The sequence below is a fragment of the Asterias rubens genome, chromosome 8 (assembly GCF_902459465.1).
Source record: "Asterias rubens chromosome 8, eAstRub1.3, whole genome shotgun sequence".
Classification (NCBI taxonomy): domain Eukaryota; kingdom Metazoa; phylum Echinodermata; class Asteroidea; order Forcipulatida; family Asteriidae; genus Asterias; species Asterias rubens.
Window position 1 is genome coordinate 10,868,966 of NC_047069.1, and position 25,154 is coordinate 10,894,119.

Genomic DNA, 25,154 nt, shown 5'->3' on the forward strand with positions numbered 1-25,154 from the left:
CCTTTCTTATTTATGTGCATCTCTAAAATATTTAAGATTGTATTTAACACTTTTCTTTTAAGTGTCACAGGTATGTTCTGATCACGAAGCACAATTTTTGTATTTATTTATTTATTATTTTTGTTAGGGGGGGGGGGGGGAGGGGACAACCATGGAATTCAGGATTTGCTTGTTGGTGATCTACAGTGTTGGAGGTCTCGAAGCCAGCTTCGAAGGTTGTGACTCGACCTTGGCCTCGGAGACCCATGACTCGGACTCGGCCTTGGTCTTGAAGGTTGTAGACTACCCTGGACTGATCTAGTGCAGCATCCACTCCTACGTTTACAGCTGAATAAACTTCTGACAAACCTGTACCCTGTTCCTATACCTTCCTGGTGATCATCCTCACCCTTGAGCTGGAGTTTGTTTTAAATTGTTTGAAGTGCAACTCCACTCATGGGTTGGATTTTATCAACAGGTTTTTTTTCCAGCGATTTGGGGTTTGAGTACCACAGCTCGGTGGACAACTCTGCATTGGGTTTTGTCTCAAACAAACATTGCTCCCATCTGGTGAAAGCCAAAATAAAATGATCATTTGATGACCTGATGTGGACATTTTGCCGAGTTTCTCATGTGGAGTTTCATGTTTCACTTTCAGCTTTGGTAGGGGCCCAGTGTTTTTTTATTTTTTTGAGTACTCCATCCTTTTTGTAGATTCCTTGCCAACCAGCCCCCATAAAGAAGCTAATAGAATTTTCTCCCAGGCAGACAATTGGCTTTCCCTAGATGCCACCCCTTTGTTTGAAACAATGCTTATTCAATGCTTATTCAACACAGTGGCTTTGTTTACTCCTTTTGATTCTGGTTTTTTAACAAATCTTTGGATCCAGTAAAGGTAACAAGCCCCCACCCCCCACAAATTTGAGCCATGTAGAGGTTAGTTAGTTAAAAACATCCTTTTCATAATAGGAAATCAGCTGAATGGATCTCAAGATTTCAAGTTTTAGAGAACAGTATAAGCCACTTCAGAGTGACAGCGGCGCACGTCTGTTACTGCTGACAACGGATTTTGTCTATCTCCCATAACCTTTTGACAATACCCGATTGTCAAAAGGTTACGGGAGATAGACATAATCCGTTGTCAGCAGTAACAGACATGCGCCGCTGACATTCCGAAGTGGCTTGGTAAAAATAAAGTTAGACAAAAACAACACAAATTAGGGGGACAAACTGCTACAATATGTTTTCATATAATATTTTTATTTGAATAGTTTTACATGAATTATACAATGTTACTAAATTTTGTGGCATAAAATCACACAATGCTTTAAAGACATTGGACCCTTTCGGTAAACAATATTGTCCAAAGGCCCACACTTCGTGTATCACAACTTATATATAAAATAACAAACCTGTGAAAATTTAGGCTCAATCGGTCATCGGAGTTGGGAGAAAATAACGGGAAAACCCACCCTTGTATCCACACGTTTCGCCGTGTCATGACGTGTGTTTAAAATAAATCTGTAATTCTCGATATCGAGAATTGATAATTGTTCTAATGTTTTCTCAAAAAGTAAAGCGTTTCATGGAATAATATTTCAAGGGAAGTCTTTCACCATTACCTTCTGTAAACCCTGTAAGTTATTTGTAAATCTGTGAACTTTAAATTTTTGTTCTGTTCAGAAAGTGTCCAATGGCTTTAAAGGCATGATATTTGGTTCATGGAAAAACATAGGAACATTGGATCAAGTACCAGGCCTGACCTTCATGTACTTGTTGTGTAGGCTCTAATAGACTTTACAGCCTTATCATTGTGAATTGTTCTGATTTTTCCCAAGGACAAAACAATCGGGAAGCAAACTAAAGAAGGAAGAATATTATGCATGCTTTCAAGAAATAATAATGTGGAGGTTCTTAAATCACATCATGTGCAAAGGTAATCTCTCTTTTCATTGTTTTTTTTTTCTTTTTCCCAAACACAAACTCCAATTGTTTTTAAATTATCATGAAATATACGACTGTTCATACACCCATTTAGTGGCTGCTGAAGTATTTAGGGAAGCTTAATAAAAGATTGTCGTGGTTGGCTTGGCGGGTGGGTTAAATTGTGTGCTACATACTGCTGCTAACACCAAGACAAGTCAACAGCATACACCACTTTGTACAAGGAGGGTTTGAGCTCCCTAGGGATGCTATTGCACCACTGATTCATTTTTATATTTTTATAACAGCATTCAATGTGAATAACACCCTTTTCAGACAGGCGCTCGAGAGCCCCGCCGAAACCAAGTTCTGAATTAAGTACTTGAAAAGTTTGACGTCTGAAACAGTTAAGAGCGAATGGACACACTAGAAGTAAAAAAATCGACTGTTGCAGTCATTCAGAACGACTCTGGAGCACCTTGGTTTCATACGTCGATCTCGTCATGAGCAGAGCCAATGTAAATAAGTCGCCTGTCTGAAACCAAAATTTATATGGGTCCACCTAGAGTCGCTCCTACATGTAATCTATTTGGTTCGGCGCAACTCTGGTGCCCCTGCCTGAAATGGGTGTTTTCTGATCAAGCCCACTTGTACCAAATAAAAGAACAGTAAAGTGTTTGTGTCCAAAGCAGGCCTACTTGCGTTTTTGAAAGGGCAAGGGCACTAAGGCATTTTCTCCTTGGTAAAGGGCACCCTATGAGGAAATTGTAAATTTGTTCAGAAGTATTTCAAGGGCACCAAGACAATCACCAGGGGGCATGGAGGCAATGGCCTTTGTTGCCTCTGTGAAGTATCAGGCCTGCAAAGCTTCCATATGTTTGACATCAGACACCTCTCACAAGGTCATGGTTCAAATCAACTCGTTGTTATGTGGTAGACTCTTCCTCTTTTCCCTTCGAACCAAACAGTCGACTCAGAAGAGGTCTGGACCTGCAAAACAAAATATTAATTCAGAAAACTAAATAGACAATTTAAAAGGATATATTATTATCTTGCGATGATGCATATTAAATTTTACACAATGAAAAAATAATTGGTTGCAACGTTATTATTTGGTAAACACACTTTTAACTTTTGCACAATAACAGTCTGAACAAAAACAGCAATGGTATGATATGATTGTTTTTAAAGGCAGTGGACACTATTGGTAATTACTCAAAATAATTAATAGCATAAAACCATACTTATTAATGGGGAGCTGCTGCTGATAGTATAAAACATTGTGAGAAACGGCTCCCTCTGAAGTAACGTAGTTTTCGAGAAAGAAGTATTTTTCCACAAATTTGATTTCGAGACCTCAGATTTAGAATTTGAGGTCTCCAAATCAATCCTCTGAGAGCACTCAACTTCGTGTGACAAGGGTGTTTTTTCTTTCATTATTATCTCGCAACTTCGATGACCGATTGAGCTTAAATTTTCACAGGCTTGTTATTTTATGTATATGTTGAGATACACCAAGTGAGAAGACTGGTCTTTGACATTTACCAATAGTGGCCAGTGTCTTTAAGACTGCACTTACTTGTTATCCAAGTCATCATCAAGGGTAGCACCTTTCACTTCTTTATCTACAAAGCAATAGATATTTGATGTACATTTAAATCATGAAAAGCACATGTATAAGATTATCGTAACTTCCTGCATCTTAAAAGACACGTCTTGTAAGACAGCAGAGTGTACAGTACTGTTCGAAACATTGAGACCAAACCGTCTTTTTTTTAGAGCAAACACTCAATCAAAAGAGATTAAATACATGAATGAACCCACAAGTTTTCTATTTATATGTTAATAATGGGTATTTCCGAGGGTAGGGGTTGATAGTGTGGATGAAAAAGCATTTTGATCGCTACGGTTGCCATAAGGTTGTATACTCCCCCAGGGAGTTTGGAAAGATTAAAGGAATGTTACTGGCCCAATGACCAGGGCGATAATGTAAAGAAGCGCATTGAGACGGTTAATGTGAAATCGGCTGTATAAGAACTTATTATTATTATACAGTTCAATCTTAAGACGCGTCTTATTTGCCTCTCAAGGATTTAAACTTAAGAACAATGACAAATCAGTCATTCTTTAATCCTTTTCCATCAATTAAGTTTCTCCTCTTTACCATGTAATTTATATACTGTACCTCTCAATTCTGCAATAAGTTGCTCGGTGTACACTTCTTGAAGTGGTCTGTCAGGGTTCTGCTGCTCCTCAATCAGTCGTTGCTTAGCGATAGCCTGAGATCTTGTCAACCCCACCCATTCAGCTTCTTCTTTCTATAAAGGAACGTTACAGAATTGGTAATGGTAAGCATCAACAACTGTGAAGAACACAGATTTACATAAAACTTACACAGTCTAATGATGACAATAATAGAAAACATACCTTGAAATATATTTGTCTGAAATGGTATGATTGATGAGAAATAATTATCTATGTTTCGCGTTTAGAGTTTATCCCTCAGTGAGCATTTTATTCATTTTTGTGTTTGCATCGATGTCTTGCTAAATGTGTAAACAGTTTTTTACTAGTTTCACGTGACCCAGATGGCTGATCAATCTCAAACTTAAACAGGTTTGTCAGTTTATGTATATGGTGGATTGAGTTGGGGTGGTTCTGAAAAGAACCAATGGTTTCAACTAAACATTTCGATCAGTATGCTCTGATCGTCTGCAGATTAACATGGTGTTACCGCAAACCTTTCCATATCGTATTTTCACTATGCCAAGTTTCAAATCCTACTTAATGTGAATGTTAGCTACTTACTGGTATTACATACTGGCCATAGCGTCTGTAGATCTTGTCCCTTTTGTCAGGATCATCGGGGTACACTTTATCTTTCTGTGCAAGTCTCAGTAGTAAGTTTCTCTTTAACGCCATGCCCATCATAGAATTCAATACCTCTGGGGGAGTCTGTGTAACAACCACAACATATTTTTAATTTCGAAACCATAATTTCTTACGATCGTTGGTAAGACACTGCTCTATGTATAATGGACCGATCCGGCCTATCAATCAAACTGTGCGCGTTCACCCATTTGACCAATCACAGCAATGATTGTGGTCAGACAAACTCCGACATGCGTGCGCGTATATTTGGCACGCGCTGCAGAATCGTGCAGAATGTCATTGGGAGTGTTCCTACACGTGTCTTGCTCACGGGCGCGGTGGGCGGAGCTAAGTGGAAAGCCAGAACGGTCCATTGCAAAGGTCCTGGGTTTGAATCCCATCCGAGTAATATGCCTGTGGATTTTTTTCACAGAGCTTGGAAAAGTACCGAGTATACAGTGCTCACACACATTCACGTATATGGGTGAAACCAAAATTAATATTCTTTCTCATCAATGCAAATTTCCATCTATTACATCATTTCTTACATGTGCCCAAGGAGAGAATCAAATTTAGATACTCAAATGCAGTGATAAATTCTTATATATAAGAATTTAGGAGGTGAATCATCCTTATTCGCAGCTTAGAGCTGAATTGCGAAGGAATCAGCTACAAAGTGTTTGAGAAGCAGGCATGCAAGGGTGCCCTTGGCAGCCAGCCACATAAAAATATTGCAAGTCTAAATATTGTTCACTCATAAAGAATAGTTGAACTACAAATATATTCAGCTTACCTTAAGAATGTAGAAGTCAAATCCATATGCCTCATCAATCAGATCAAGCGTTCTCAAGGAGACTGTAATGGTGAAGGTCTTGTCAAGAATTTCACTATAAAATTCTTTCTTTTGCAAAAATGGCTTCCAGACTTTTTTTAACCTACAAATGAAAAAATATGAATTCAACACAATTGTAATAATGAATCAAGATTCCACTTGGTATACTTTTTTGGCGTGTAGTGTCCAAGAGGTTAAGATCACTGGACTCAAGCTCTGGTGTTTCTGATCAGCAGAGTGTGGGCTCGAGAGTCGTGACACTTGTGTCATTAAGCAAGACACTAACAAATTGCTGCTTCGTCCTTCTGATGGGACGTTAAGCCGTTGGTCCCATGGGTTGTGTAATGCATATTGCAAAAGATCCCAATAACACTTTTCGCTATAAAGAGAAGTGGTTCGCCCCAGTGTTACTGGCAGTAGCTGCTGAATACACAGTAGCACCTTGTAAAACCTTATAAGGTGCTACATAATTTGGTCTCAGAATTCATCACTTCAATAACCTATCCTTCTGAAAGAAAAAAAAGTGCCTTGAGTACCTTGTTAGATACTGTGCTTTATAAGACTTTGATATTGTATTATTATTAAATCTGAGAACTACCTGATTCCTGATGTTTTATGTGTCTTCCTGTATCCTTCAATGATTCCTTCACCACTCCAGAGACCAAGCTGGCTTTCCCTCAGATACGTCACTTTGATTTGACTCTTTTTAGTGCGGATCCTTTCTCCAGTCTCTGGGTGTTTCATCCAGTCACCTGCTATAGTTGGAATAACATAATGATTACAAGTAAAATACAAATCATGCAGAAATTACACCAACTATAATTTGTTTCATTTGTTTAAAGACACTGGACACCTTCGGTATTGTCATAGACCAGTCTTCTCACTTGGTGTATCTCAACATATGCACAAAAAAAACAAACCTGTGAAAATTTGAACTCAATTGGTCTCCGAAGTTGCGAGATAATGATGGAGGAAAAAACAAAGTTGTGTGCTTCCAGATGCTTGAATTCGAGATTAAGAATGCCCTCCACCCAGTTTTGACAATCTTGAGAATACTTGGACTGCATCAAAGGGGTCTATTGCCTGTCACCCATGTTATGTTAATTATACACATAGTGTTTCTTATGATTACTGTCAGTACATTACATACAACTACCGTTATTCTTTACCATTTGGGTCAGTTGAATAAATAGCCGGTGGTTGTACCCCTGGCTTTGCCCTCCACTTGAAATATGCTGCTGGTAGTCTGGATGCTATACCTTCACTGTAAAATCCCTGGGAAAAAAATTATAACAATTTATTAATAATACAATAATTTGGGAGACTAATCACCCTCCGCGAAAGCGGCTTTGTGTTTGAGAAGCAGGCATGCAAGGGTGCCCTTGGCAGCCAGCCACATAGACCCATATAAGAGACCAAGTGTTTGATTTTTCAGGATGGAGAAAAATCTCGGTGGCACTGCAGAGAACCTTTGCTTAGCCAGGTATCGAACCAGGGTCACATTGGTGAGAGGCCACCCAAACATAAATAACTTATTTTATGAGAGAGATATTACAAGTTTTTCTTGTGAGATAACAGAGCTGTCGCACTCACTCACAGTTGTTAACACTAGCCCCATAAATAGTGGGGCTCCCTCTGCTTCTTGGCACTGGCTCTACATACACCCAAGAACCATTCTTCAATTTTCAAGAAGTGAAATAATTTTTTAATAAAAACCCATGTTTTCATGTGAGCATGTCAAGATTTGTTTTCACTTACTGTAGCTCATTTGATTGAATCTCCAAATCAACAACACAATTCACAAACAAAGCTTTAAGATCCCAGTCCCAAACCCATTTATTAACTTGATCAACATTTCAATAATGTCAACGAGCAAGTTTATTATCCAAATGATTTTAGTAAAGTTAACAAAATAACAATATCTTATCTCAATGAATGATTAAGAATGAGAGATAACAACAAAATTCTATCACCTGTCGGAAATACACGGAAAATGGTATCACCTGTGTGTTTTTCTAGAAATCATGAAATCAGATAAGGAACTGAAAGTTATGATTAATCGAGTAAATCATGTCGAAAGTAAAACGATCAACAACTTACTGGTCTCTTTCTTCTGTCGAATATTATTTTGTCTGGTTTCGGTGCCCTTTTTAGATTATGAGCGATAATATTAAGTTTGTTTGATATGTTCGCCGAAACTGAGCGCGCCGCCATTTTGGATTAAATGAATTCAGACTGTAGAAAAGATGGAGTGACAGGAGGTACGTCACTGCCACTCGTTTAAGTGGACCTCCTCTTGGTGCATCCCATATAGGAAAGTACCTCTTTATCTTTTCCTCCCTAAGATCCAACGCCATTGGTGCACAGTTTGCTAATTTTTTACCATAGCGTACGTACTTTTATTTATGACATACACATAACCGCACTAAAAATACTTAAATATTAAAAATCTGTATATATTTGTATTTATGGACATATATAGTATTTTAAACAAAAAACCCAATTCCTTCCGAACTCGAACTCAATACATTTCCAATTGGCCAATCAAAACGTTCAACTCATTTTGGCTCGAGGATCGTTTCCCGACGACACTTGTCAACAACAACCGCATACACGCTATCGTCTGCCCGAAGATAAGCGCTATAAAAAGGCCTACAAAAGTAAGTTGGGCACTAATTTAAAATAATATAAATGACACAGTATGCATACATACACACACTACAGCTAGCTGCCATCTAAGCACATAATTCAAAGCTGGGTAAAAAACTAGACTGTCATGACTGTGCCCTGTGCATGCTGTGCTTGTGAAGTTGCCTATCGATACAATGATTCTGCTGTGCTTACTCAAACAAAAAGGGGCAGGGCAAGAAGAACACATTAATGATTCTGGGCTAGCTGTGTGAGTGAATAATGTCTAGGTATTGCCCCAGTAAACATGGTGTCAGGACACTTTATACCTTTGCCATACTTCGTACCCCTGGACACTTTTTTACCCTGGACACTTCGTAAGAATCGTACCCCTGCCCTGCCTGGACACTCCCCTGCCTGGACACTTCGTACCTTGCTTACGAAGTGATTTATGGACACATGTTACAAATATCCACGCAGGCACCTTTCCCGTCGCGAAACTTTTTGTCTACAATACACAGTGACTTAATTTGTTTATTTCATGAAAACTTATAAAACATATTCTTCAATCTCTTGCATTTGCAAAGATGGGACAAATCAAAATTGAAGCCTTTCCGGTAGGTATTTTAAATAATCTATAATTTTAGTATAAAATCTTACCTTTTACTTAGACTAAACACAAAATATGCCTAGCTAAAGTGGTTGATAAAAACACTTAAAAACCCCTGAAAATTTTATGCTTAATGTCGTCTGCCATACTTCCATTCTTAAATTACAAGATCATGTGATTTTGATATGACAACAGAGTGGGTACAAAATACTACCCAAATTTCCAGAAATTACGATTTTATTGTAACCTGCACGCGGGGGTTAAATTAAAAAAAGGATTTGGGTGTTTTTTCAAAATGTCCATAGATTTACATTAAACTTACAGGGTTTGAAGATAATGATAGTGGAAAGCTTCCCTGAAAATATTACTTACCGAGGTGCTGTAGTTTTTGAGAAATGAGTAAAACAATGTCATGAAAATACGTTTGTACATGCTTAAAACAATTTTCATGACATTGTTTTACTTATTTCCCAAAAACTACAGCACCTCAGCACGTAATATTTTCAGGGAAGCTTTTTACTATCATTATCTTCAAACTGTGTAAGTTCAGTGTAAATCTGTGGACATTGTGTTTTTGGTCCTACAAAAAGTACATACACCCTTTCAAAAAAAAATTGCAAATTTATTATTCATATTATTTTATAATTATTTTATAATACAATTATCTATGGAAAAAACAGCATCTTAGTGTTATAAACTTAGTTTTATAAATTAATGGCTTCACCACAGGCTGTGCTGGGTGGAAGATGGTGGTTTAGTTAATTAGCCTGGTAGAAACCCAACAGGTGATGGGGTAAAAAGTTATCACTGGCAGTTAAGATCATTTTTGTCGACAGCATTGATTATATTTGTTACTTCAATGTTAAAAAACAGTAGGGCTTAATTTTTCACTTAAATATATTTTATTCAGACCAGATAGGAGAATGACCTCTGACCTCCACAAAAACTGAAGAGATTTCTTTACACATTCAAGCCGTGATGAAGGCTCAATCAGTGATTGATGGTTAGATAGCCATAGTAACATCTGCAGACTGTGATAGACTAACAATGGCTGAGGAGTAAGTACAAATTTATTTGTCCTTGTGTTGTATTCAGAAAGTTTAAAGGAGAGGGCCTACAAGGTAAATTTCAGTTTTGTGATCCATAGATAGAGTCCACATTAAAAGTGGGGGAACAAATATCAAGTCTCTAACCAGACCTTAAACTTCACTCTAGAAAGGGGCACCTCTATGAAGAAAATTTAATTTTGCATTGGAACTTTGCAAAGGGCACCACATCAAAAGCACAGGGCACCACGGCAATTGCTGTGGGTGCTGTGTGTTATTTCGAGGCCTGTCTAACCTCTGGTTAAAAGGTTTTATATAACACCCGAGCAGATCCTTGCCATTTGATTGGAGGATTGTCCGTCACGTGATGGCAAATAAAAGTGCCATTGCACGCTGAGTCACTCACCGTGCTTTTTCGTTCCATCCGAAAAGTACCATTGCACGCTGCCAGCATGCAATAGTACTTTTCGGATGGAACGAAAAAGCTGAGTAAACACGTATCACTGCGTGCGCGTGTCTTTGGTAACGCAGCAGTGTTACTGCAAGGTAGTAAAATTACTTAACATTCGGCTTCTACAATTAAAAATTGTAGGCCTACGTTTTGTTTGTTTTGAAAGTTGTATCTTTTAATCAAAATGACAAAGATCTACTTGGATGTTATATAAAACAAATAATGAATGTTTTTCATTCGTGCAATGGTGCGAAATGTTCATTCGTTGAAAGCTGGAATGTTCCATTCAACTCGGCTTCGCCTCGTTGAATAGAACATTCCATCTTTCAACTCATGAACATATTCGCACCATTGCACTCATAAACATTCATTATGTGTATAATAAAGTGCTGCTGTATTTATTGGTTTATTTCATATAAAAAACAACATTAAAAAGTAATGTACAGTATGACAACCGATGGGTTGAATTGCACTGGTACAATGTACAATATAAAAGTTGATACCCTTCATCTGCAGTTTTTGTAAAAATCCTAAAGCAATCGATGTTGTCACTTTTCAACTATATAGTTGTACATTTTGTGCAGAGAATTTTTAGTCGATTCCTTATTTTGAGACTCAAATCTTTTTCTGACAGTCGTGGTGCATTTCGGACTGGTTTCCGAAGAGCGGAACTTCTTCGAGTGCAAAAGGAGATTGAGAACATCAAAAAGAGATCGCAAAAAGAAGCTGAAACTTCCAAGGAGCAACAAAAAGAGGCAGAAGAAGGAAAGAATCATGTGATAATCAGGTGACTAAATTAATTATAAAGAAACCAACACCGATAACAAACACTGCTAGCTTATGACCTTTATATATTCATCAAAGGGAATTTTTGAATGTTATCTTTCAATTGATTGATTTACATTAATTTGGACAGTTGAATGATGAACTAAGGAGCTCAATGTGAAATTGCCTCAAATACCTCTGTGGAGTTAGCACATTAACTTTGTTGTTGTACATTAGTTTTGTTGTTTAATTAAAGTTAGTACATAAATTTTGTTTAAAAAACAAAATTCTTGACAGGAAGGAAGCCACAACAGAAATAACACCCTTTTTTGTCAATATCATCCGTTAATAATAATAATAAGACTTTTAAAGCGCACATATCCACCCTGCTTGGTGTTCAAGGCGCACCTTGTTCAAGAAACAAATTTATCGTTCATTGATTTATTAACAGACTTGAATTATCAAATTGTTTGTTAAGTAACATGTTTCTAAGATGTTTCTTTGTATGCATGTTCGATTTACAGCAACAAGGTCAAGAATGTGTACGTATTTCCATTAGAATTATTTTTGTTTGATTTGTGTGACTACTATTTCAAAGTGAATTAATTGTGTTTGATTTGTGTGACTTTGAGTGTGTTTTAATTGTTTGCACACCATTGCTAACTGATCATTTATTGTTTTTGTGAACTTACTCCGTGCGAAAGTGTTAACGTTACATTTAGTCCATAGTAGCTCAAATATTGCTTCTGCTGGCCTGAAACTTCAAGAAGGCAACAAAGGCAATTGCTCCATGCCCCCTGGCTATTGCCTTGGTGCCCTTAAAATGATCTAGTAGAAACTTATAATTTCCTCATAGGGTGCCCTTTACCCAGGAGAAATGCCTTGGTGCCTTTGCCCATTCATACAGGAGCATACAGGTCTGCTTCTGTAAGTGACTAATTTAGACAGCGCTAAAAGGTGTGGAAAATTGAATTAATGCATCTGCAGACATTTCACCCAAAATGTTAATCTCATCCACAAATTCTGGTAAACCTTTTTGTTGTTAAAAATCAAAGCTTCTTTTCCATATTTTTCTGTCATGAAAAGAATTACCCACGCAAACAAAAAATCGTAGTGACGTATTTGTTTTATATTCCAGTGGTCTAAGAAAATTAAATGTGTTTTTTCAAACACACACAGTCAATCTCACTAAATGTTTGCTGCACTTTCCACTCTCAATATTGTGTTATTAGGTCTACAGGAGTGCGGTTGTAACCAAAATCTGTTTAGGTCAATGATTTACCAATGTCAAACTCAACCGAAACAGTTTTTTGTTACGACTGCCAAAAGGCATCTCAGGATATGAACCATCTATACATCTCTTTGCCATCTTCACAAATTATTCTATTTCCTGAGTCCATTGAATCATTATAAATGTCTTTTCTACTTATTTTGCTCTTGAATTTTTTTTCTGTTTTAACCTTTCCTTAAAGGCAGTTGACACTATTGGTAATTGTCAAAGACTACCCTTCACAGTTGGTGTTTCTCAACAAATGCCTAAAATAACAAACCTGTGAAAATTTGCGCTCAATCGGTCATCGAACTTGCGAGATAATAATGAAGAAAAAAAAACACCATTGTCACACGCAGTTGTGTCGTTTAGATGGTTGATTTCGAGACCTCAAGTTCTAAACCTGAGGTCTCGAAATCAAATTCGTGGAAAATTACTTCTTTTTCAAAAACTATGGCACTTCAGAGGGAGCCGTTTCTCACAATGTTTTCTACCATCAACCTCTCCCCATTACTCGTCACCAAGAAAGGTTTTATGCTAATAATTATTTTGAGTAATTACCAATAGTGTCCACTGCATTTAAACTCTAGATAGAAAAATATTATTAATCTTTCAAAGTGTGTATTAGTTTCTTTTCTTTGTAGGCCCTACATGTTTGAATATTCTTTGAGGATTGAATTACTGATTTTTTTTCATTCGCATCTAAATCTTTCAGTCAATAAGTGTTAACTTTCTTTATTTGTAAACAGAGAATTGGCTTTGGATTTCGGGAAGAAAGGAATGCCCTATGTTCGAAAGACTGAACCCCACTTTGAGGAAAACTTTATCAACCAACCATCACACGTGCAAAAACCTGTGAGTAATGACTCTTAATAAGCCATTTGTATGTTAGAATATTGTCTTGTAATATGACATACTTGATCACAGGTGAACAATCAAATTTGAATTCAACAGACTATAGAGACAGTTGCTATGTCACATGATTCGGGCAAGCTTTTGCATAGTTACATTAGAAACAGCGAGCACCCATACACAATTCTGAATGAATGTGTATGGCATAATGATACCAGGGTTTGCTCATTTGGAGGTTGCTATAGTCCGAGGAATTCAAATGTAAGCGGGTACTTGTGACTTAAGCAAGTCATTGTACCAGACATTATTCAAGTTTAACTCGCAATTGGCTTATTGCTTTGATGAAATTTCATATTCTTCTCACACATCCTTCTTCACAGTGACAGTTTGTTTTGTTTTACATAAATCAAATCTTTAATATTCCACTTCATTGTCAACTCTTAATGTTTTGATAACACACAGGTACCTGGAAGTTTGCCTTTGTACAACCCCCTAGATAAAGAATGGGCTGCTCCACCAAGTGGCACAACAAAGAAAAATCCATATTGCAAGGATAATACCATTACCACTGCAGGTAAGTTAACTTCCTCTTTAACAAATAATAAGATTGCCATGAAATGAACTCATTGTAGACTGGTGTATATTCATGAAACTGTGACCTTTTTTAAACCACGGCTTCGGCTCCAGGTTCAATTCAGGCTAGCTTGGCCCCTATGAATGTTGTGACAATAGGAGACTTTCCAAAGCTAGGCGGCAGCAGACATACCGGGTAAATTTCCATTGTTTACGTAGTTCTGAACATGCGCATAATTCTGAGAACAATGGATTTACCCGGTAAGTCTGCTGCCCTCTATCGTCCCAGAAAGTCTCCCATTGCGTGTGCTTTGCGCACATGCTTAGGGCCTCAGACGAGAGAACAGAGCCTGAAGCTGAATCCAAAGCCGAAGCCGAGGATTCTAAAATGGCATGCGTATTTTTGTCATTAACAGCTTCATCCTGAAACTTAAACTGTATTCGCATTCCAATGATTTGGTTCTTACTTATAGAGATGCAAAAGCCACAAGCAAAGACTATGGGTGTCTTGCCATCACGCAGCACCAAAGACATTGAAAGTCTTAAATTCAGGATGCAAGGCAAGCCAGCGATGGTCAAACCAGAATCTGAGATCAAAGCTATTGAAAAGGTAATTATACCAATACTAGGAGAAGTATCTTAATGTCCCAATAATGAACCTCTTACCAATAATAACAATAATAATAATGGCTTCTTTTATAGCGCACACGTGTGACGTTTAAATCGCTTACAGTATATTCTTGCAAGTTTGTAAGACTATGTTTGAATTGTAAGACATATTCCTATTACATAGCACCATGTAATGGTTTATAGGGTGCTGTGGTGCAATATGCTGCCAATCAAATCAGGAACACCGAAAAGAGAAGGGGTTGGCAGCATATTGCGCCACAGCACCTTGTTAACCATTACATGGTGCTATGTAAAAGTATTAGGTCTCGTTATACAAGCATAGTCCCACATACCTTGCAGGAAATACTGTATATTATAAGCCATGAGTGTCTATGAGTGATGGATATGCGCACTATATAAGAAGCCACTATTATTATTATTATTATGGAGCTTCTTGTACTGATTTCCTCTAATTCATTCTCCCATTAGGCTAATTTAGATTCGTACCGTGGGCCTCCTACCTCGGCTAACACAAGATTAGATTCCAATCAGCAAGAAGACCTGACCCAGGAGGCTGCAGCACTACAAGAGAAGCTTCCCAGACCAGCTATCATCGGCAAAGCAGGAACCCTTGCACCTGTCATGTTCTCACAACGAGCCAAACCACCCCCTAGGCCAACATCCAGAAGCAGTGTTGATACACCCAGGAAGAAGATTAAAAGTAAACGCGGTTTATGTTTTCCCTTTAGGTTAAGGGTTTTCACATGTCATTTGAGGAGGTAAAACTAAGGAACTTCCAAATAGAACTTTAAAGATGTTGTCTACTTTACTTCATGTCAAATCTTTTATGAAGGATTTTAAAGGCACTTGACACTATTGGCAATTACTCAAAATAATTGTTAGCACAAAAACTTACTTTGTAACGAGCAATGTTGATCGTATAAAACTTTGTGAGAAACGGCTCCCTCTGAAGTAATATAGTTTTTGAGAAAGAGGTAAATTCTCACTAAAAAAAAAAAAAAACTTCAGTCCTGAAGCCTTTTATTATGCATCTGAAAGCACACATATTAGTGCAAAAAGGGTAATTTTTTTCATCATTCTCTTGCAACTTCGATGACCGGTTGAGTCCAAATTTTCACAGATTTGTTATTTTATGCATACGCTGGGATAAACCAATAGAGGATACTGGTCTTTGACAATTATCAAAGGTGTCCAGTGCCTTTAAAAGCCATTTTCAACATTCTCACAGAGCCCATCAAAAGCAGCAAGAAGAGCATTAAGAAGACACAGTCGGGAGCAAGTTCTCCTTGGGAAGATGCAGACTCAGAAGACTCTAGCTACTTGAGTGATGAGAGCGAAGATCTCACCAAGAGTAGGTCTAGTTCCAAGACTACCACTCACAAGGGATCCAAAAAGGCAAAGTCTTCAAGGCTAGGATCTGCAGGATCTGCCAGCTCTCGGAAGTCAGCAAGTGAGCTCCTGGCAGAAGCTCAAGACATTGCTGGGCATGATAGCTTACCAATCTATAAGTACGTCAAGTTTTTGATATCATAAAAGTCTTCTTTGAATCTGCATTTGTGGAATGCACTCACTTCATACATTAAATCAATCAAAACTATTGAACTTGTTCCACAGTAAACAAAAACCCACCTTATAAAGGAATCCAATGAGTAACTCTCATGAGCATACTTGTTGTCATTTCGATTTCTTACTAAATCCGAAATTTACATTTGTCATTTGATTTGTTGCTTTATTATTGTTGGTCAACTGTAATTTGTGCACTGCGTTTTTTGTTGTTTGTGGTGATTCTTTTTTGTGCACCTTCGGGGCCATTGTAGGCAGATATGTGCGCTATACAAATCTTTAATTAGTTATTATTATTAATCCATAGCTGTCAGATTTTTTTATTTTTTTTATTTGTGAACTATTTTCTACTATGATAATTTGAACATTTACCCATTTCTTTCCCTGCTGTATTTTGTTTGGGAAATGAACTGGGCCCAATTTTATGGCTATTCTTACTGCCGAAATCTGCGCTTATGACCACTCTCTGCTTACTTGCAAGCACTGAATTTTTGTGCTTACTTTGTAAGCGTAGAATGCCTAGTAACTTGGAGTACGCACATCAGCACAAGCCAAAATTCTCTACTAACCCATGAAATACGCTTGACGTAAACACAGAATTCCCTGCACTGTGTTGTGCTAGATGTTCTGATGTTTCCTTGGTTTTAGTCAACCTCTTATTATACATTAAACTCTCTTGTTAGGAGGAGGCAGCAATCTAAGCATGATAGATCCTTGGAGAGGAGAGGATCAAAGATGAAGGTGATTGAAGTAGAGAGAGAAGAGTCTCCTAAGGAAAGATCGGTAGATGACATCATCTCATCACTCAAGGCTGCCAGGGAATCCGGGTAAACAAGCTACATCTTAAGTAGGATTTGAAACTTTGCAAAGGGGAAACACAATATTGTAAGGTTTGCAGTAACACCATGTGTGTATCTACTTGGCAGGTAGAGTTTGTTCTTAGAGAACTGTCTCTCTTTATTCTACTACCGCGGAGTAGATTTATCGGATGTTCGGGAGACAGGACAGTTCTGAGAAGAACTGTCCTACTTTGTAACTACTACCCGGGCGGAAGGTATAGAAAATAGGCTGGGACTACTACTTCAATTATGGGATCGTAATTAACTGCACTACCGCAGAGTCAGTTCTTGAATTGGTCTCAACGTTTCGAGTAGCTTGAAACTTTCCCTGGGGGAAACACAATATAGTAAGGTTTGCAGTAACACCAATGATAATATCTAATTGAGTTGGGGTGGTTCTAAAAAGAGCCATAGGTTTCAACCCAACGTTTCGAAAAAATGGGTAATGATGTTGGAGGGCTTTTAGAAGCCCTTCCGGTGTAAAAAGGCCGATATAAAAAACAACTATTATTTTCATTGTTATGAACTGTTTCCCCACAGTGGCATCAAATCAGAAGCAGACATCAAGATCCAACAGATTATGCAGAGAGTCCTATCTCGTACTGCAGCAGCACTAGAAACAGAAGAGGAGTCTGCAGTTGGGATGGACCAGGAGGACGGGGAGGCGGAGAGAGTGGAGGATGACAGAGGGGTTAATGTTACCGAACAAGAAAGTAAACTAGGTAAGAGTTTACCAACGGCACTGACTATAAACCGTGTAACACATGACATCCCAACATGTCATTTTTTCATATATTTTTACGATTTTCACCCACTTTACGCTTTATAAAATAAATAACAAATTCTTCATTGAAACTGCTTAACTTTTGACATTGCCTTTTTCATCCACAAATCATCAAAGAAGAATGCAACTCAACACATCAGGCATGTAATTTTTTCAGCTGATCATTTGATTTCCTCCTTTTTGTTTCAAAACAGTGCCATAGAAAACTGAAAAACACTGTACAAGTGTGAACAGCCATTTTGCAATTAGAAAGTTGCATGTCTTGCATATATGTGTGAGATACATGTCATTCTATCCGCATCCTGCCAGTAGATGTAACTCTTGTTGCTATCATTTATTTCTCTCAGATGTGAAGGACAGCATGCCAGTTATTCATGTATTCGAAAGCAGCAGCCAAGTTTCCATAGGGCTGTCAGATCATGACACCCCAGCTTTAAAAATAGAAGATTCAACAGAACTTCAACAGGTAACCAGTTAAAAAATCATTGATTTCCTACTGCTAAGTCTATTTTTTACTCTGTTTAATTTTTAATTTTGGATTGAAGAAAGAAATATTGTTGGCGGTCTCCCTTTTTTGTCAATATCTTTGTTCAGGAGGTCAAATCCCTCTTAAGGCGATACAAATATTTTATCAACATAGGGAGACCACAACATTAGGGCTAGGCGAACTTGGTTTGTAGAGCGGCGGGACATTAATCCGGAGGTCACAGGCTCTACTGTAGTTATTTTGTCTTTGTTCAGTCAAAATTATTTAAAATTTACCCGGTCACTTTCTTTGTGGTTATTTACTGTTTAATTTGTGTTACTACACTTGAAGTCCAACACTGGTATTTGAATAACCAACACTCGTGTTATAGTATGGTTTGCGGCAACACCATGTAATGACAATCTCTAAATGAGTTGGGATGGTTCTGAGAAGAGCCGTTGGTTTCAACTCGACATTGCGACCAGTATGCTCTGATCGTATCGTCTTCTGGAGAAGAGATTGTCACTACATGGTGTTACCGCAAACCTTACTTTATCGTATTTCCACCATGCAAAGTTTAAAATCCTACTTAACATTTGTGTTCTTGATCTTCTTCGAAGGCAAGCACAGAATCCCTCCCTAAAGTTGACCAGGACAGAGTATCAACGGCTGACACTAAAGTTACCAATGGTGTAACGGAGGATGAGCAGACGGCCTCAGACAGCAAAGAAGCAACCACTAAACCCTCAGTGGAATTCAAAGATGAAGCTGATGAGATACTTTGGGAGGAAGAGATGGATCTACAGCAGGCATGGATGGTAAGAAGCTGCTACTATACAATTGTTGCACGCTGTGATGGGGTCCATGGCGTTTTGTACACCAGAGGGGGGAAATGGCACCCGAGGCGAAGCCGAGGGTGCCATTTCCCCTCGAGGGTGTACAAAACCAATGGACCCCAATCACAGCGTGCAACAATTGTTTTGTTATACCTGGGTAACATTGATATTCCTCTTCTCGAAGTTCTGTTGTAATCTTAAACATTTACGACGGAGTATTCATTGTTTAATTAGCAGACGAACAAGAAACAATTCCTGACAGTTCCCTCGAACCCGCGCGTGTTTCATACAGCGCTGGAAATCGACCAACGGTGAGAACGATCAAGGTGATGTACACCGGTGTACATCACTTTTCATGTTACCCGGCACGCTGTGCATTACGCGTAGCGCGCATCTTTAGCCATGATACATGCATATTTGTTGCACGGCACGTGATTGGTTCAAACTTCACAATTTGTACAGAGGTATAACAATATACATTGATTCTATTTCTAACCAGTCTCTTGATGACTAGAGCTAGCTAGTCGAAACGTTGAGACCATCTAAGAACACACAGTAAAGTTAATAACCATCCACTTAAAAGCTAAAGTAGTAGTCCCGGCCGATTTTCTACCTTCCGCCCAGGTAGGAGTGAAAAACAGAACAGTTATTTTTTTATAAGAAGTCTCCTTGATCTGAAAACCTACTCCGGGGTAGTCGTATATAAAGCAAGACAGTTCTCTGAAGAACAAAATCTACCTGGCACACACATGGTGTTACAGCAAACCATAAATATATTTCTAATCAGTGCAACACAATTCTTGGATGAGTGATTTTGGCTTGTCATTTCTCAATTTGTAGGAAGTACATGTGTAAGGAAGTGTCTCTGTCGACTATGCAAATAAGTTGTCTATATTACATTCAGGGGTTTCCCTTAACTTTTCTTTTTTCACTCGCCTGCTGTACGAGTCAACCAAATTTATTTTACTAGCATTTAGCGACCAAGGGACCGCTAATTACGCACCCTGATATTAAATGTTTACAATTGAATCTTATGACCTATGTTTCCAGGACTTACAAGTTCCCTTAGATGTCACATATGAAGAGATTATGAATGTTGAAGGAGAATCGCAGCCGATTATACCAAGGAAGGATGCTCGAATGGGAGGCAGTAGAGATGTACTGGCCAAGCCAACTGTACAAAGCTCGTCTGTATCATTTGTATCAAGTTGGGCTCCTCAAGAGAAGCTGCCAAGAGATGAGGTGAGTGTGTTATTACAAACATTTTTAAAGAAGAATTATTCTTTAAAGTGGAAAGAACTCACAAACCTTTACTTCCGGTTGAAAACGGAAGTTGAAATTTTGTACATAAAAACTCATATCTCATTTAGGTATATTTGAATATTAAAATTATGTGATTTTAACACCTTCATCGATTTACAAATCTTATCAATGTATCCAAACCGGAAGATACGTATGCAAATGCAAAAATGTGTATGTTATTAATAAAACGTGGTACATTAATAATCATTGCGTCAATGTCAAGCTTTTGGGCAATTCTAGACTTCTTGTACAAAATGGGCCCTATTTGACTTTTACATCCTGTCAAAACCAGAAGTTGAAGTTTCATATGACAAAGTCGAACACTGTGAGTTTGTCCACAAACTCTAGATCTCTAGGTTTTGTTTGTAATTTATTTCATTCTGAATTTTTGTTTTCCCCCGAATTTGTTTTTAGGAGAGAGTTAATGAGGTACAAGCCGATGAATATCGTACAAGCATCCATCATTTCTGTACTATCCCTGCCCAGCTTCCCATCCCTGGTAGTCTGCAGCTAACAACACGAATGTATCATACACCAAGCAAGTATGTAAGCTCAACGAGGATCCAACCCACACCAGAAAGAGTGAGTGAGAAAATAATAACAGTCACTTGTACTTGGTTTGGCTTAATAAAATGCTGGCATCGAGGCAAAGGACAATTGTATAATACAAAAAAGAAAATTGTGGCATTGACTGTAGTAGATTGAAGTAATGAACAGTCTCCTGACTAGAGCAAGCTAGTTGCAGTAGTGAAGTATATAAAGAGAAGTCCCCTTGAAACACTAGAGCTAAAGTTGTAGTCCCGACCGATTTTCTACCTTCCGCCCAGGTAGTAGTTAAGAAGCAGGACAGTTATTTTCAGAATATAAAGCAAGACAAGTTCTCAAAAGAACATAATCTACCTGGCAAGTAGTGTTAGCGCAAACCAAATATATATTGATACCGCACCATGCAATGCCTTAAATCCCATATGCATTTATTTAGTTTCACTAGTACCTGCCCATGTAAAGTTCTATTATTGTTGTACTTTGTTTTCTTGCCCTCTTACAGGAGCAAAGCCTGTCAGAAAAGTCTTACACCAAGACCTTAAGGGCCACAAACTCCCACAGTCAAAGCAAAGTCAGCTCTGAGAGGACTACACAGTTTGCTTTAGACCAGCAGCAGCGATTAATGTCAGCTGCTGCACAAAGAATACTCAGAGAAGCTGAAGGGACATCTGGTATGGAGACTTTAGAGGCATGGGAGAAAAGAGCGCAGCAAGTTGTGAGTTCAAAACACACTCTAATTAAAGACACTAGACACTATTGGTAATTGTCAAAGACCAGTCTTCTCACTTGGTGTATCTCAACAGTCGCATAAAATAACAAACATGTGAAAATTTGAGCTCAATCGGTCATCGAAGTTGCGAGATAATAATGAAAGAAAAATAACCCTTGTCACACGAAGTTGTGTGCGTTTAGATGGTTGATTTCAAGACCTCAAGTTCTAAATCTGAGGTCTCGAAATCAAATTCATGGAAATTTACTTCTTTCTCGAAAACTACATTACTTCAGAGGGAGCCGTTTCTCACAATGTTTTATACCATCAACAGCTGTTCATTACTTGTAACCAAGTTAGGTTTTATGCCAATAATTATTTTGAGTAATTACCAATAGTGTCCACTGCCTTTAAAACATCTTTCCAACCATATGCATTTTATAACAAACAGTTACAAATGCTTTTTATAGACCAACTCGTCCGATCCAAGGCAACGTTGTCCCTTTAAGATTCCTGGAAATTAAACATTTCTGTAGCCGTTTAATTTTGGTTTTACCCATGTACAACAATGTGTGTTAGCAATGTATACTCAGTATTTTACCGAGCTCTTTGAAAAAAATCACATGCACATTACTCGAGAGGGATTTGAACCCGCAACCTTTGCAATTCTAGAGCAGTCTCTTACCAACTAGACCACAGAGATTGCCCGGCGGCTAGAGGCAGTTCGAATTCTTTATTTTACCAGCGGGTACCGCATCGATTTAATAGATGGAAATCGGTGCTACACACAACTTTCTTGTTATTGGCTTTGTGTTAACATTGTGCTCACCAAACTACCTTGATTTGACTTATTCAGTTTGATGATGAAGAAATGGAGATTGCAGGTCGACGAATGCCTATTAAGCAAGATCAATCACGTCTGTACTGGACGCCAGCCCCACCTAAGATGGACCTACCTTCTACTTACATCCGTAGCACCCTATACCCGGAGTTCCAGGGGACGATGCTTGATAAAGACATTGAGCAGCAGGTATCTATTGGTGATGAAGAAGACGAGGATGGAGACAGTGAAGATGGAGGAACTGCAGAGGAAAGACATGAAGGAGATAAGATTATAATGAGGTGGGTGTGTTTCAAAGATTATTATTATTATAACTAGTTCTTATTTAGCGGATTTCACACTAATGTCTCAATCTGCTTTACATTAGTGCCCTGCTCATTGAACCAATAACATTCCTTTCAATCTTTCTCAGCTATACACAGCCCTGAGCTGCTGTGGCGCTCCAGTGGCTTTTTCATACACAATATCAACCTCTACCCTCGCAGGTACCCATTTATACCCCTGGGTGAAGAAAAGCAATTATAGTAAAGCATCTTGCTCAAGGACACAAGTGTAATGACCAGGATTCGAACCCACACTTTGACGACTTAAAGCACTAGAGCTTGAATTCGATGCTTTTAACCACGTGGCCATGACACCCTACAATGTAGAGAGTTTAATATGCATGGTACTACATCAAAAAGATGGTTACCCTTATGAGTGATCATTTTAGCAAGCCCCCATACATTAAAGGGAAAGTACACGTTTAGTAACTACTCAAAACAAATATTAATTTAAAAACTGACTTTGTAACGAGCATTGAGAGCTGTTGATGGTATAAAACATTGTGAGAAACGGCTCCCTCTGAAGTAGCATAGATTTTGAGAAAGAGGTAATTTCTCACTTAAAATAATGCTAGAAGTCTTTTATTCCTATCTGATCTCGCAACTCCGATGACCAATTGAGCACAAATGTTAACAGGCCTGTTATTTTATGCTTATGTTGGGATGCACCAAGTGAGAAGACTGGTCTTTGACAATTACCGAACGTGTACATTCCCTTCAACTGGAAGTTCAATGTAAAGGTGCCGTCTGAGATTTGTATCCTAGCAAGTGTTATACTAAAAGAAAATGAGATAAAAAGACATATCTTTTTCCATAACCACAGAGCTTCTTAGTGCAATGTTTCTTCACACCATGTACATTTTGATTGCCATTAATTTTCAGAGTCATTACTAAACGTATACAGACCCTAAGAGGTTTGTGGTAAGTTTGTTGTAATAACAAGAATAATAAGAATAATATGAGCGCTCTACGGAGAACAGAGGGCTTTACAAGAGACTATGACAACAAAAGAAAAACAAACAAACTAGGATGGGTGGGGAAAAAGAAATGTCTTGAGGAGGCTTTTGAATACAGGCAACGAGATCGCCCCTCTCAGACCTGCGGGGAGCTCATTCCATAGGCGAGGGGCAGCTATGGAGAATGAGCTATCCCCAGCTTTCCGTTTAGTTCTAGGAACGGAAAGCCGGGTCTGATCAGCTGATGAGCGGAGTCGTTGCCTGTATTCATCAGCACTATTGGAGTTGTGGGAATGAACAAGTTCAACCAGATATGATTGAGATTGGGTGTGGGGGATTTTGAATACATGAGTGAAAATTTTGAAGTTTATACGTTCTTTAACAGCATTTGACAACTGGACCAATATTTCTTTTTCTGTAGGCCAATAGAACACCAACATAGGTCTTGTGAGGACCTTAGTCAACTTGGACGGCTTAAGAGAGATTCAGCAATTAAAGCTAATTCACTAACTCAACAGAGGCCAGTGACAACAAAAGAAGGTGATAGAGTGGTGTCATCTAAAGATGGGGAATCCCCTCAAGTGGTTGTACCAACGACCCCTGCAAGGTCAAGCTCAGGTAAGATAAAAATAGTCCATGTGTCGCCTTGTTTTAAATATTGCATGAGTTTGATGTGTTTAGAGTTTAAAAGATGTCATGTTTCACAGGTTGTGAGATTTAGTACCTTAATTTGTGTGATTATATCAGGCATGATATGCTTCCTAATTAAGTCTGATTTTTGACCTTTTTTTGCCCTTTGAAAAATCAGAAAAATGGTGGTTAAGAAGCCTTAAAATATAACAGAGGCCACGACCTCTGTTGCCCCTGGTCTTGGCCTTGGTGCCCTTCAAAGGGTTCCCATTGACTGTAAGATTTTCCAATGGAAGTGCCCTTTGCAAAATTAAAATGTCTTTGCCCTTTCAACATCTTCTAAGATGAAATTTTAGGCCTAAACTTCTTTGAACATGTTGAAAGGGCAAAGGCATTCTGCTCAAATATTATTTTCCTACTTTTTCCAAGCACCAAATATCATGCCTGTTATATGTTTGCAACATTTAAGCATTGTTTTTTCACACATATGCACACCTGAACACGCACAAAGATCAAGTTATAAATTGCACATTTCACTCGTTTTTAAAACCTGCATGGCGTGAATTAAAATCTTTTTATTGTTTGACATAATATGGACACACATTTTTTCTTTATGCTTTTAATAAGAGTTAAATTAAACTTTTTATTTGATCTTTTTTATTTTTCTCAACACAACTTCCTATAGACCCATTGCAAAATGCGCAACGCACTTTTGTGCGGCTCTTCTGTCTGTCATTTTGTATGTCAAAAATGTGCACAAAAGGATGATACACGTGTTGATGCACCTCAAAACAATGCGCACCTACCCTTTCCACCTTTTTGGGGGAGTCTATTCCTTTTGTGCTTGTTTTGATACAAAAAATGGCGGACAAGAGACACGCGTGTATGTGCGTTGCGCGTTGTGCATAGGGTCTATTGAAGGATAATGT

General features: G+C 38.3%; 2 protein-coding genes across 3 annotated transcripts in view; one reads left to right on the forward strand and one right to left on the reverse strand.

The window, feature by feature from the left end:
• Positions 1-2,688: 2,688 nt before the first annotated feature.
• LOC117293182 (39S ribosomal protein L28, mitochondrial-like) lies at positions 2,689-7,856 on the reverse strand. 2 transcript variants are annotated; one of them, XM_033775404.1, is made up of 8 exons: positions 7,706-7,856; positions 6,775-6,880; positions 6,204-6,357; positions 5,567-5,708; positions 4,711-4,857; positions 4,088-4,220; positions 3,482-3,527; positions 2,689-2,892 (listed from the first exon to the last, which is right to left on the reverse strand). In XM_033775404.1, the coding sequence occupies exons 1-8, from the start codon at positions 7,817-7,819 to the stop codon at positions 2,829-2,831; spliced, it is 906 nt and encodes a 301-aa protein (XP_033631295.1). In that variant the 5' UTR covers positions 7,820-7,856; the 3' UTR covers positions 2,689-2,828. The 2 variants fall into 2 exon arrangements, with proteins under 2 accessions (XP_033631295.1, XP_033631294.1); XM_033775403.1 differs by having other exon boundaries at positions 6,204-6,360; positions 7,706-7,851.
• A 1,947-nt stretch (positions 7,857-9,803) lies between these two features.
• Positions 9,804-25,154, forward strand: part of LOC117293369 — a 51,341-nt gene continuing 35,990 nt past the window's right edge. The window contains exons 1-17 of the mRNA XM_033775665.1: positions 9,804-9,901; positions 10,975-11,127; positions 11,630-11,647; positions 13,125-13,230; positions 13,690-13,801; positions 14,274-14,410; positions 14,899-15,130; positions 15,659-15,938; positions 16,677-16,820; positions 17,373-17,554; positions 17,964-18,082; positions 18,703-18,900; positions 19,969-20,160; positions 20,635-20,802; positions 21,269-21,481; positions 22,332-22,597; positions 24,017-24,213. Of these exons, the coding sequence (XP_033631556.1) occupies positions 9,891-9,901; positions 10,975-11,127; positions 11,630-11,647; positions 13,125-13,230; positions 13,690-13,801; positions 14,274-14,410; positions 14,899-15,130; positions 15,659-15,938; positions 16,677-16,820; positions 17,373-17,554; positions 17,964-18,082; positions 18,703-18,900; positions 19,969-20,160; positions 20,635-20,802; positions 21,269-21,481; positions 22,332-22,597; positions 24,017-24,213 (2,728 nt within the window). The 5' untranslated portion in view covers positions 9,804-9,890. The remainder of the gene's footprint in view (positions 9,902-10,974; positions 11,128-11,629; positions 11,648-13,124; positions 13,231-13,689; positions 13,802-14,273; positions 14,411-14,898; positions 15,131-15,658; positions 15,939-16,676; positions 16,821-17,372; positions 17,555-17,963; positions 18,083-18,702; positions 18,901-19,968; positions 20,161-20,634; positions 20,803-21,268; positions 21,482-22,331; positions 22,598-24,016; positions 24,214-25,154) is intronic.

Coding starts and splice junctions, on each gene's coding strand:
- LOC117293182 (XM_033775403.1), bottom strand. CDS start 7,819: ATGGCGGCGCGCTCAGTTTCGGCGAACATATCAAACAAACTTAATATT. Junction 3,528..4,087: donor ACTTATTGCAGAATTGAGAG/GTACAGTATATA, acceptor ATTGCTTTGTAG/ATAAAGAAGTGAAAGGTGCT. Junction 2,893..3,481: donor GATGATGACTTGGATAACAA/GTAAGTGCAGTC, acceptor TTTGTTTTGCAG/GTCCAGACCTCTTCTGAGTC.